At 50.7% G+C, this 11,347-nt stretch overlaps 4 protein-coding genes across 4 annotated transcripts; 2 read left to right on the top strand and 2 right to left on the bottom strand.

Moving 5' to 3' along the window:
- The first annotated feature begins 3,175 nt into the window (after positions 1-3,175).
- On the top strand, positions 3,176-7,187 carry K452DRAFT_259640 (uncharacterized protein). The gene is made up of 3 exons (XM_033538504.1): positions 3,176-3,604; positions 3,655-3,705; positions 3,758-7,187. The coding sequence occupies exons 1-3, from the start codon at positions 3,244-3,246 to the stop codon at positions 7,039-7,041; spliced, it is 3,696 nt and encodes a 1,231-aa protein (XP_033391788.1). The 5' UTR covers positions 3,176-3,243; the 3' UTR covers positions 7,042-7,187.
- Positions 7,188-7,992: 805 nt separating this feature from the next.
- Positions 7,993-9,053, bottom strand: K452DRAFT_322659 (uncharacterized protein). Its single transcript, XM_033544534.1, has 2 exons — positions 8,405-9,053; positions 7,993-8,344 (listed from the first exon to the last, which is right to left on the bottom strand). The coding sequence occupies exon 1, from the start codon at positions 8,960-8,962 to the stop codon at positions 8,492-8,494; it is 471 nt and encodes a 156-aa protein (XP_033391789.1). The 5' UTR covers positions 8,963-9,053; the 3' UTR covers positions 7,993-8,344; positions 8,405-8,491.
- Positions 9,054-10,106: 1,053 nt separating this feature from the next.
- Positions 10,107-10,791, bottom strand: K452DRAFT_362767 (uncharacterized protein; the record flags this gene model as incomplete). Its single annotated transcript, XM_033546533.1, has 2 exons — positions 10,169-10,791; positions 10,107-10,127 (listed from the first exon to the last, which is right to left on the bottom strand). The coding sequence occupies exons 1-2, from the start codon at positions 10,697-10,699 to the stop codon at positions 10,107-10,109; spliced, it is 552 nt and encodes a 183-aa protein (XP_033391790.1). The 5' UTR covers positions 10,700-10,791.
- A 382-nt stretch (positions 10,792-11,173) lies between these two features.
- K452DRAFT_207182 (uncharacterized protein) lies at positions 11,174-11,326 on the top strand (the record flags this gene model as incomplete). The annotated part of the gene is made up of 1 exon (XM_033536118.1): positions 11,174-11,326. A coding segment is annotated over one exon (153 nt), but the record flags the coding sequence as incomplete, so codon positions are not given.
- Between the last annotated feature and the right edge of the window lie 21 nt (positions 11,327-11,347).

The following is an 11,347-nucleotide window of genomic DNA, read 5'->3' on the forward strand; positions in this document are numbered from 1 at the left end:
AGCGGAGTGGAGGGTTGGTAGGGAAACGAACGGTCGCGGGCGCGTGTTTTCTGTGACACCCTGCACCTCGCCTCGGTTGCCTCTCTCAACACGTCACGATACTTCCACCTCTTTCGCCTCTGCAGAGTCCGCTTTTTCCCGTCCACCCATCAGATAAAACGCTCATCGGGCCGCCTGTTAGCTTGGCTAACGTTGAGATTGGGTTATCAGATGGATGATCACTCATTAAGGTTCGGCCCGTCTCTGCGCATTAGCTATATGTCAAATATTGAAGGATATTTACAAGAGAAACGACTAAAGAGCTTACACGCTTGTTATCGGCTGCTTCGCCCGCTAACTAAGGGACGTTCAAGGGCATGGTAGAGAGCCTAATTAAGATAATGGCGTCGTCAAAGCAGCTTACAGTCGATTAGCGAGCGTTTAGCGACCTCAAGAGCGACCAGGAAGTGAGAGGTGCTGAACGCGTAAAGCAGCTGTTGCAAGACTCGTCGTTCTGGCTAAAGGTTCACGGGCTGGATAAGCTGTTAGGCGTCATTTATGAGATCTAGGTGGCCTCTGAATCCAACATCTCAACACTCTCGAAGGTGATCGACCCGCTGGATAAAATTACGCATCATTTGCGTGAGCTAGAGCTTTAATTAGTGATTGGCGAGCACCCCCACGCTAATATTGAGGAGGTTCTCGACCTCTAGAAGCTTCGCTTCGACGCCCAGATCACACCTATTCATTGGGACGCGAAGGCGCTTGATTGTACTGACGAGAGCGCCTCTCTAAGGTTCGACGCAGAGGGTGTTGCGGCCATGAACACTTTCTTCGAACAGTAAGTCCCAGCGGACGACTTGATGGCCTTTCACCGCGAGTTAACTAACTTCAAGCATCGATGATCGCGGAGGGCCCTTCGAGCAGCATAACTGGAAACTGGTAGAGGACGTAAATAGCAGACCTTCTAGGGCTACGCAATTCACTCTCATCACCTCTAAAAGCTTCCTATTTGACTGCAGTCAACTATCGCCCATTCAGTGTCCTCTGAGGGCTCATTTTCAGCGATTATCTAGATCATAAATGGCTACAGAACGTCTCTCGGCGGCATGAATCTCGACAGCTTGATCTACACCTACATGAACCGACTCGTGCTATGCTGACGAGCTAAGCTGTTGAAGCTACAAAAGACAAAGGCAGAGTTTCAACGCCAAGCGTCTTGTCAGCAGTATAGCGAGCGGAGGACTCAGCAGATTGAGGTTACTGGAGGCGCAAGAGCGAGACCTTACCCACTCATAACACTGACTTGACGACACCACTGATATCGACGTTGCGGCTCTCATTGCCGACGAAGAAGAAAACCTTGCCTATCACCGAGGCTGCCAGAGTGAGGTTTATGCGCAGCTGCTTGAGAACATTAAGCTATACGGCAGGACTCTGTCACCAGAACCTCAACCTCACCTTCAGTGGCCTCAGCTGCCTCAGCAGCCTCAACTACACGGGACACTGCGTCAGGCGCAGTTCAGCAACTCTATCCCAGCGCCTCCATCATTTAGGGATTCGCAGGACCTCTCAATCAGCAGCTCTCTACCCTCTCTACCTTCTCTACCGGCACAAACACCTTCTCAGACGCCCTACTACTCTCCCGGGTACAACCACACACGACCGCGAGCTCCATCACCAGTGAGCTGCTCACAGAAATCAACACAGCACTCACAGCAGGCACATAGGCAGGCAGTAGCAGCGGCGGCAGAAAGTCAAGAGGAGGGCAACAAGCGTCGCAGGATAGACAATTAGGCCCCAGAAACGCAGCAAAGTAGCCATTATTAAGTCTCTATGTGGACGACACCAGCAGCTTAAACGACATGTCGGAAATCGTCAAACTGACAAACAATTGAGCATACAAATCAGTGGGTGAGGCAGGTATCAACTGGGCGCCAGCGGTTGTCGCTCCATGGACACGCGTTTAAGCGGGCGGACGCGCAAGCGCGCAGGCTGGCGAACGCGCAAATAAGCGGGCACGCAGGCGACCACCGTGTGTCGCTGGAGCGACCGAATATGGCCTTTTTTGTACCAAAAACGCGGCCATTTTATCTGGCCGCAGGCACCTCTCGGTTCTCACAATACATGACCATTACACTCAACCTTAACGCCATACCCGACTAGTAATAGGGCCAAATATACAACAGCTGACTAATTTTACGTTGCAGCCTCGTAGCTAAGAGATATTCTTGGGGTCTCTAAGCTTATTGGGATTAGCGATCCACACGTCGCATACCTAAACAACTTGTTGGACTATCAGGCCATGTTTATTCATGCATTACCCTCTATATTCACTTTACTTTTTCGTTATTTCAACACCCTGATATCTTATATAAGCGAGGATATGACTACTCTACTCCTTTATGTATATAAAGCTCGCTGCCAGACACTCTTTCAAAATCAAGCCGCGTTCTCCCTTTACTCGCACGGTTTCACACCTACAACCCAACAGTTGGCTTAGAGTTACGATCGCTCAGGCTTACCTGAGTGGGTGGCTCTCTGCTGACCGAGGTCTGTTACTGAACAGTTGTACTTCTTTTGCCACACCCACGCACCTCTCGTAAGTGTTGTTTACCTGATGTTGGCAGCTTCTTTCACGGTCAGTAATCGTCTTTGCCTGATATCTCTTTGTCGCTCTTGCATTTGTAAGCCGCAATAATCCTGTTGCTGGTTCTCAAAAAAAATCTGTAGGATCACGTTCGTGGTTGCCTAAACTCAGGTTGGCAATGCTTATTTGCTTCGTCTGGCACCGACAGTGAGACGCACTTGAATTACTACCTTACGCGGATCGCACCTGCACCCATTCCAGTAATGTGTTAAGCAGCTAGCTTTTCCCTGTCGCGGCTTACTTGGATGCCAGGTGTTGCACGGCAATACGCTTAACCTGCGTATCGTGTTAGCAACTGTGCGTGTGAAAGGACCTGGGTAACGCACCCCGCACTTACAATGACTAGCTATGTCGTAGGCATAGTCGCACAGGTAATGTGAGAGAGAAAAGAAAGTTTGCGTTGGCGGTCGGCTTGTTTGGAGGGGCAACGCGTCGTCGTTGTGGTAGTTAGCGTTTGTCCCGCACCGCCACCACCGCCACAAGACAATAACGCTAGCCCGCCGCACGCGCACCATCCCCTTCTTACAAGCACTCATCCGCCGCCTCTAACAACGAAAGTGAATCCAGGAAAAGCTTGCCGGATACGCAGCTTAGCTGCTATATCATTACCGACAATGTCACGTTTCGTGCTGCGACGCATCTTCGCAAGCCTGCACGAACAGCCGCCGCCAATCTCGCGGCGCGTCTTCTCGAGCTCGCACCAAAAGCCGCTGCCAAAACCGCAGCCAAGTACGAATAACAATCCGTTAAAGAGTTCTCGACCCAATTCTCAAAGTTCCATTACCCGAAACGCATCGCTTCTTCGCGCCATGGCGAACACGGCCCACATGGACCTTCTCACCTTCTTTTATCCTATCGGCAACACCCCCGCTGTATCCTTGACCCGGGACATTCCTCGCGAAACGAAGGCCAATGTGTTGTCCCTGGGATGTGGAGATGCGCGCAACATACTCTACACAACGCACGTCGCTGGAAGTGAGTTCGTCGATGTAAACCTTGGTCAAGAAACTCACTCACAGTAATAGGTACGAGCCCGATGGATATCACCTGCTGCGATATGGAAAGCTTGGTCATTGGTATGCATGAAAAAACTACGTGTGCTTGTTGTTACTGACAAAACCTCTCCAGCACGTAACATCCTTCTGTTCACCCTCATTCTCGACTACGGTGGAAACCGTATCAAGGACATTTGGGACATCTACTACCACTTATTCATCGGCCCCAAAGCACTGGCCCTTCTCGAAAGTCAAACTACAAGACTCCTGGCAGTCTCGGATTCTTTGGAGAGCTGGCATGCCAGCAACTACGGCAAGCGTCTCCGCTTTTGCGACAGCAGTAGTTTTTCCGAAGTGAAAAAGATTTGGAGCAATCTTTTGATCAGTAATATGAACAACAGTCAGAAAGTTGCACACATTGATCGCCTAAGATCCAGAATCCAGAGAGCAAAGGACCTCCGGCACTATTATATCGGGGAAAAGTTCGTCTTCACAGGCATGCGGTCCGCTGCACCCTTGAATCGCGAGGCTGTTCAAGATCTTGCAAAACAACACAAGCACTTTTGGGACACTGGCAGTACCGACAAGCCCAATGCGAACAGCGCAGCTATGCCGAACCCCATGTTCACATCTCAACTAAACAAGTCTTCCATACTTCACTACGGTACCGATCCACTCCTTGGATTCCACTTGGCCACAGCCTATGCGTCGCTGGTTCCACAGCCCACCTCAGACCCACATGCACATGCCTTTCTCCAGTCTTCGGCGCACAACCTGGTACGAGCAGCTCGACAGCAATTTCAAGCTTGGTGCAAGTCTTTCAGGAAACATGCTGGCATAATGGTTTTACGGTTCTTTGTTGGGGAAGCACTAGCATTTTGCCATGCCTTGCAGCAAAGAAAGAAGGGAATCGCAGTCGGTCCGTATCGGAAGCCTGGAACGTTCGAGACCATCTTGCTTGACAGCGAAGACTATCTCCCTGTTGTCACCGCACCTATGTCTTTTAGTGTTATTAACACGTCCAACCTTGTTGATCACGTCGGGGCCATTAACCTTCTCATTGCTACTTCGCCGTTGCTGGATGACAATCTCTTTGCAACTTTGTATACTGAATCTCTGGTGAACCAAGAGAAGGACCACAGTACTTTGGCTGAAAGCTTTCTTTGCGGCAATGTCTCGACCATGTCTGTGCTCCTGGGAATCTTTCCAACCGATTACTGGACAAATGTCGTTCCAATATCGACAGCCGACGAGGCCATTTTAAACACCGCGAGGCGCAGGCTCGGAGACAAACTTTCTGGTGACTACATGTACAGCAGGCTCTCATGGAAGCGCTACGTACCAGACCACACGCTTAGAGCTTCAAACAGACCAGTTATCTCTTTCGAAGAAGTTGATCTGGCCAGAATTCTTTTCGATGTCTATCTGAACATGTTTCAAAATAAAGACGACGGGCGCCTCATGTCACGTTTACGTAACCTACCCCGAAAGATGCAACGAAGCTCACGCTATCACCATGGAAGCTACGCACTACTTTTGCATTTTATCAAAGAGCGGGCACCTACCTGCAACTGGGACAAAGTTATGAACAGTCTTTTTCAATACTTAGGAAACAACGCCAACATTTTGGCCTGCGGTAAAAGTATCCAGGAGCTTGTCGTTCAGCTACACATGCTGAAAATATGTTCTGATCAAGTTCTACAGCTGAGCCCTAGATCCGACGGTCGAGCTTGTAGCTCAACCCTCTTCAAGGGATGGAAGGTCTTACCGGAAGTTGTTTGCCTCACTTTAAAAGTCCCAAGAGAACGACTGCGATTGTTAACTAAAATATCACCTCAAGAGCTAGGCACTCCAGCTGTGCACGGTGTTCTACAATCTTCGATAACTTATACCGGTCAGTCATTTCAAAACATTTTCTCCGTCGTCCAACAGGCGTCTGGAAAGGTGACCACATCTGGCTCAGTCGAAGACAAAACACTGTCTCTCCACGTCAGGGAAGAAGAAGACTGTTGGTTGGGTGACTCACCACTATTGGTGTCTTTTCTGGTCCCCACTAGTACACTCTTACTCGACAAAAATGCTATTCTGGCTTTAGGCATCCAAAGATCATTCTCCCCAGTATCCGAACGCTCAACTATCCTTCTGCATTTCTACACAACTACCATCAGTAACATAAAGGATGTCTTTGTCACCAAAGAACTTCCTCATGGGGCTAATCACATGCCTCGGAACTCTAAGAATGACACTACAAGTTGTATCGAAGACCCTTCACAAGATGGCTTCTGTTCGTCAGTCCTAGCAAACTTAAAAGCCGGTACAGCTCAAATCGGATCCTTCACTGGTCGCATCGATCTCTCATCCCATAAAACCAAGGACATCCTCAGGAACTATACTACTATCCATACCACTCGGATATCTCCATGCAGTATCTCTGTGATGCTCGGCAAAGAGAACAGTTATAACATACATTTCCCAATCCCAGTAGTTCTTCAAGGCAGCAAAACCAACATTGTTCGGAAGTCATCCTATATTGAGGTAACTGCACTAGCAGAGGACCCAGTGGACTGCGGAGGATCATTAAAATTCATGTATCCGGTGGTCCCCACCAAATCATCCCCTGTCCTGTGGAACATGCCGCGGGTGGACATGGCAGCTCTTCCAACCCTTGACGTCCAGCAGAAGAAACGCATGCAGTGGCTCGTTCCGCATTGCACGCTTATGTTCTCAGAAAGAGAACGTCGTGCGATACAGGCATCGCTCTCATCTTCCCAAGCTGAAAGTGTCATGGACAGTAGGACGCGATTCAAGCAGGGACTGTTCTCGCTTTTCATACGCCAAAGCGGCTTACAAGGCCAAAAAGCCGGTGTCTTCTTTCTCAACAACCCTTCCAATGGCGGCACCCACATCGTGGTTTTTGCGTCTGGCCTCAGGCTGGACGCTGCAAGCCGTACGGTAGTTCTGGATACAGCAGTACTGGTCCTGACCAGAGAAATCATGTCACACATTCTCGGCTTCATACAGGACCTTCATTCAAAAAAGTCTCCAGACATCGCGGCAATCAATATGGACGACGAAGAACTACAGCTCTGGAAGGAAACCCTCCCGGCTTTCGTCGAACGATGCAGGACCTGGAACCATCGCCCATCCTGCGAGTACGTCAAGACATCGAAGGTCCCACTCTCCACTGCATATGGCGAAACGCCTCTCTGCTCCTGCGGAAATGGCAAGGGGCTCGATGATGTTGTTGCTAAATTTCCGGTTTTGAAAAAGGCGGCGAAGTTTGCGGTTAGGGCGGCTATCTCGCCTACGTTCGCGTCGTCGTTTGTGGAACAGCTTTTCCAGGGACAAGAAGCTCCGCCGACGGAGGGGAAGGCTCGTAAGTTCTTTCGGCTTCTTACTGATTGGTGGGGTCGGTGAGGGACAAAGCACCGTTGAGGCGAAGGGAAAAGATAGCTGTTAGTGGCTTAGAGATGGATAGATTGATGGGTAACGGCTACTTTCTTATGTTAACTAACGGACGATGGAAGCGGGACTCATGTAAAGGTCCGATAGAAAAATACACCTACCGTGGTTTGATTGTATACCGCTTCTTTTCTAGGACCTGAAAACGTCTATAAAGCCTTTAGGATAAGCATCTCTAACCACTGCAGCAAGGTGGTGATGACATGCAGTAATTACTCACGGATACTTTGCATATTAGTTAGCCTATCTCGCACGACCATCTCAACAAAGCTCACTATCGTGTGCCAGAAGACAGGCGCTTTGTACGACACGGTGCCGCTAGCGAGGAGCGGGGCGATCAGAAACCCTGCCTATACGTGTGTCAAGGCGAGAGAGTTGGTGCACTTACGTCTCCGCACAGCCTCTCCAATCACTAACATGACCACCGCCATGGCACGACATGTCGCCAAATTCCAAATTAGTATCAACAAGAGGCGAAGTCATGACAAAGAGCTACATCGTATATACTAGAGAGAACAAAAAGGTTCAGATATGGATGAAGCTGGCGACTGAACAAAGAGGTATACAGACGACCTAAAAATTTCTCAGGTCTTTATGCTATTCTAATGCCGATAAAGATCAGTAGCACCATTTTTTAAGACTCTTCTCGCGACTACAAAAGCACCACTAAGATACCACTCGCTTCTAATAACTTCGTAAGCCACAGTCGGTAGGATTTCATACGAGCTTGGTCTAGTCACTATCAGGGTGCCGAATCGTCCAGTCGGCGCCGGACGGTGGGCCGGACGAATCGTCCACCGTCCCTACCGTCCACTCGTTCAATTGGACGGTGAAGTGAGTCGTCCGGCTCCTTCGGACGGTTATCACGAGTCTTGGCATGGTGTTGAGGGGCAGTTATGCGAATGTGGCGTTATTCAGCGATATTTAGCTATCCACGGTCACGTGGCCTCTACCCTGCGCGGCAGGTAACTACTACCCCGCTCTATCCTCCCTAGAGCTCCCCCGCGTCCTCCCACGCTCCATTCAATGCCATAAAACGTCCAATTTGTATGGGAAAACAGGCCTCTCACGGCTCCGCCGAAAGCTTGCGAAGACTACTTAAAGCGTGCAGCAATTGTTGTTCTCGTTCGCTCGTTCAACGCTCGCTCGCATGTTCGCGGACGTTCGCGCGCGCGCCCGCGGGCTGTTTAGCACGTTATTACGCACGTTGTAGCGCGTCCTCCGCAGCTCCGCATGCAGAACTAAATGGCCGTTTTCCCTGCCAAATCATGCCAGTTAGTTCCATCAGTAAAGTCAACTGTGACGCCGGGTTACTCACTGATCTGTTTCTTGCTAAATCGTGTTGTTTGCTGCTAAGTAACGTCTCCCGCGGCCATGGAGATGTCTTGGCGTAGTGCTGAGGCGCTCACTCGTCTTCAACATTGATTCCTCTTGCCATCCAGTCCTCCGTACGTACCCAGCCGGCGGGCAGCCAGCTGTGAAGACACGCAATTGCCTCCGCAGTACCTTCAGTGAGGCGTGAACATAGCTTACTTATCGACCTTCCTGCTGCAGAGAAGGACCGTTCGCAGTCACTAGACATGGCCGGGCACGCCAGCAGATCGATGGCCATTCTGCTAAGCGTAGGGTACTGCTCCCGGCGTATAACCCACCACTGAAGGACGTCTAATTGATGCGTCTTCTCCTTCAGATAGGGTTCATGGAGATATCTCTGCAGCTCGTCGAATTGCTCTTCGCCCTCATCGCCAAATATATAGTGCGCTGTATCCTCTGCCCACTGCTCGTCGTGCCAGTGCGTATTCGCTGTTTGCTGTGTCTCCTGAGGCACCGGTGCAGTCACTGTTGCTGGCTCCTTATAGTCGTCCCACAGCCCCATGACTGCCTTCTTAGCTTCCTCCACCCACTCCGGCTTCCACTTGCGGTTGAAGAACGTCCATCGAAGCTTCGGGTGAAGCAGTACTGCCGCCCTGTAGGCGGGCGTGTCGTCAGTTAGCGTGTATTACTTATTTAATAGCTGCCACCCGAGGTTGACAGCTACTTGTAGATTTGCTGAATCGTCCCTCGCGGCCAACCGTATCTTCGCTTCTTCAAGTCCCTTCAGTAGCAGGTCCATGTGCACAAGTACCTCCCACAAAGCGCCTCTCTGGCCACGCATGGGTTGACCCTCCAGCGTCTCTGTAGTACGCTTCAGGGGGCGTAGCAGGTCGCGAAGCTCTTGAAGCTCTTGCCAGTCCTCCGCCGATAGTGTATCCTGAAGAAGGTCCTTGGTGTTGAGGCAGTAATCGGCTACTGCAGCGCGAAGGTGAACAGCACGAGATATCATCTCGTATGTGCTGTTCCAGCGGATGCCTCCATTCAAGATCAGACGGAGGGGTTCAGCGTCGCTGTAGGTTAATTGTATAGCCTCAAACAGCATCCTCCGCTGCGGGCTATAACTGATATAAACAACGATATTGTGCAGCTTACCTACAGGGCCTCGCTTGCGCCAGGCAAGCACTTCCTCCTATGTGTCCTCTGCAGTGTAGTAGTCGTCTCCTTCGTCCAATTTGGCCAGTGAAGAGGGCGCTGTGGCCTGTTCAATATCATCCGCGGTGGCCTTTATAATATCCTCAAATGCCTCAATATCTTTGCCGAATAGCATAGCCTTCGCCGCTAGGTTGATAATGTGCCCGGCACACCGCAGGCGAGCGTGTTTAGCATTAAAATAGAACCTCCTAGCAAGCTCTACAATTGTTGTATTGTTGTTGGACGCGTTATCAGTTATAAAGTACCCAATTCGATCAGTGATACTATATTGCCTGAACACGTTTGTGATAACGTTCGCAAGGTTGACGCCGTTGTGAGGACCCTCGATCAGTGGGAGGGCGAGAAGGGGTGACTGATATTTGCCTTTGCCGTCGATATAGTGCGCGTGTACTGCTAGCAACGGCAAATCGTTGCTTGACGTCCATCCGTCAAAGCTGATATTTATGAAGCTGAACGCCTGTTGCATCTGCTGCGCTAGATGGACGCGGGCGTCCTTATAGAGCTGAACAACAAGGCTGCGGAGGGTTTTATCAGATAGTTGACAGATGGGTGAAACGTTGATATCCTCCGCAACCGACTGCAGAATAGCTAGGTGGCTAGGGTGGGTTGCTCCGCGGAACGTCTGATTTGTGAGAACCGTCCATTCAACAGCCCTTGCCCTATAACGTATCTTGTTGATCCGACGAGAGGGCTCCTCCGCAGGCGTACTGCCGGCTCTGTAGTTGCGAACATGGACGCGAATATGCTTTGTAGAGTGGCTCGTAGTTGTCAGTTTATAGGCCTTGTGCCGGCCATTTGTGTGACACTGTTTACAGAGCCAATATTCGTCCTTGGCGATATTAGTGGGTAGGAAGCCATGTTCCCAGATATGTGATCTGCGTTTGCGGCGCTCCAGCGGCGTGAGAGGGACCATTGTGAAGCCTGCAGCAAGCGTTGGGTTGAAGACAGAGCCATCAGCATCACGCAGGCGGCCAGTGTAGGAGGTGGAGAGGTCGCTTTGGCGGTGCAGTTCAGTGATATTCGACGGTTCAGACGTAAGGCTGCTAGCGGTGATCGCGTTGTCCGGCGTGTTTTCAACAAATGGCATTGTCGTAAGCGTCCGGGGTGAACTGGGAGTCTGTGGACTTTTCTGTAGTGTCTCTAGGCATTGTAGAATGAGCCTGCAAGCTCCCTGGCGGGTACAGGCTTTATAGAAGGTGTGGTGTTGGTAAAAAGTTGGGAAAGCTGCGACGTCGGAGATACTCGGCAAAACGCGGCAGTATATCGGCAGTATATTTGGCGGTTGGAGGCGGCCGCGCACGTGTCTATAACCCTAAGGTTAAGGCTAATCAGGCAACGCGGGATGGCGTTTGCCCGTCAACACCATGGAATATTCGGTACGCCAGCAAAAATCAACGTCAATTATACAACTATCGTCTGCCACCGTCCCTCTGAACAAAGCTTCGTCCGGACTGAGACTATTCTTGGCGCGTACGGACGGAGACGGTTCAGACGCTCCGTTAGCGTTCCGCCCAAATGTTCGGACCGACGGTAATTAGGCTGGACGATTCCGCACCCTGGCTACAACGACTCGGCTTCAGATCGGGTGCTTGATGGGAGCTCCACGCAGGCGGATTCTTTGACGGTGGAAAGCTGTGCGAGTTTCTGTGATGCATCAGTATATTTTGGGGTCGAGTATGGACGGGAATGCTATTGTGGCAGTGCGCTAAAGTCCAGCGCTGTGATGCAGGCGGGG

The sequence above is a fragment of the Aplosporella prunicola genome (genome assembly GCF_010093885.1).
Source record: "Aplosporella prunicola CBS 121167 unplaced genomic scaffold K452scaffold_62, whole genome shotgun sequence".
NCBI classification, from domain to species: domain Eukaryota; kingdom Fungi; phylum Ascomycota; class Dothideomycetes; order Botryosphaeriales; family Aplosporellaceae; genus Aplosporella; species Aplosporella prunicola.

What these genes read in the sequence shown, in the direction of transcription:
- K452DRAFT_259640 (XM_033538504.1), top strand. Translation starts at nt 3,244, where the DNA reads ATGTCACGTTTCGTGCTGCGACGCATCTTCGCAAGCCTGCACGAACAG. An exon ending in CACAACGCACGTCGCTGGAA is followed by an intron (nt 3,605 to 3,654) that starts GTGAGTTCGTCG and finishes TCACAGTAATAG; the next exon opens with GTACGAGCCCGATGGATATC. An exon ending in TATGGAAAGCTTGGTCATTG is followed by an intron (nt 3,706 to 3,757) that starts GTATGCATGAAA and finishes AAACCTCTCCAG; the next exon opens with CACGTAACATCCTTCTGTTC.
- K452DRAFT_322659 (XM_033544534.1), bottom strand. Translation starts at nt 8,962, where the DNA reads ATGGGGCTGTGGGACGACTATAAGGAGCCAGCAACAGTGACTGCACCG.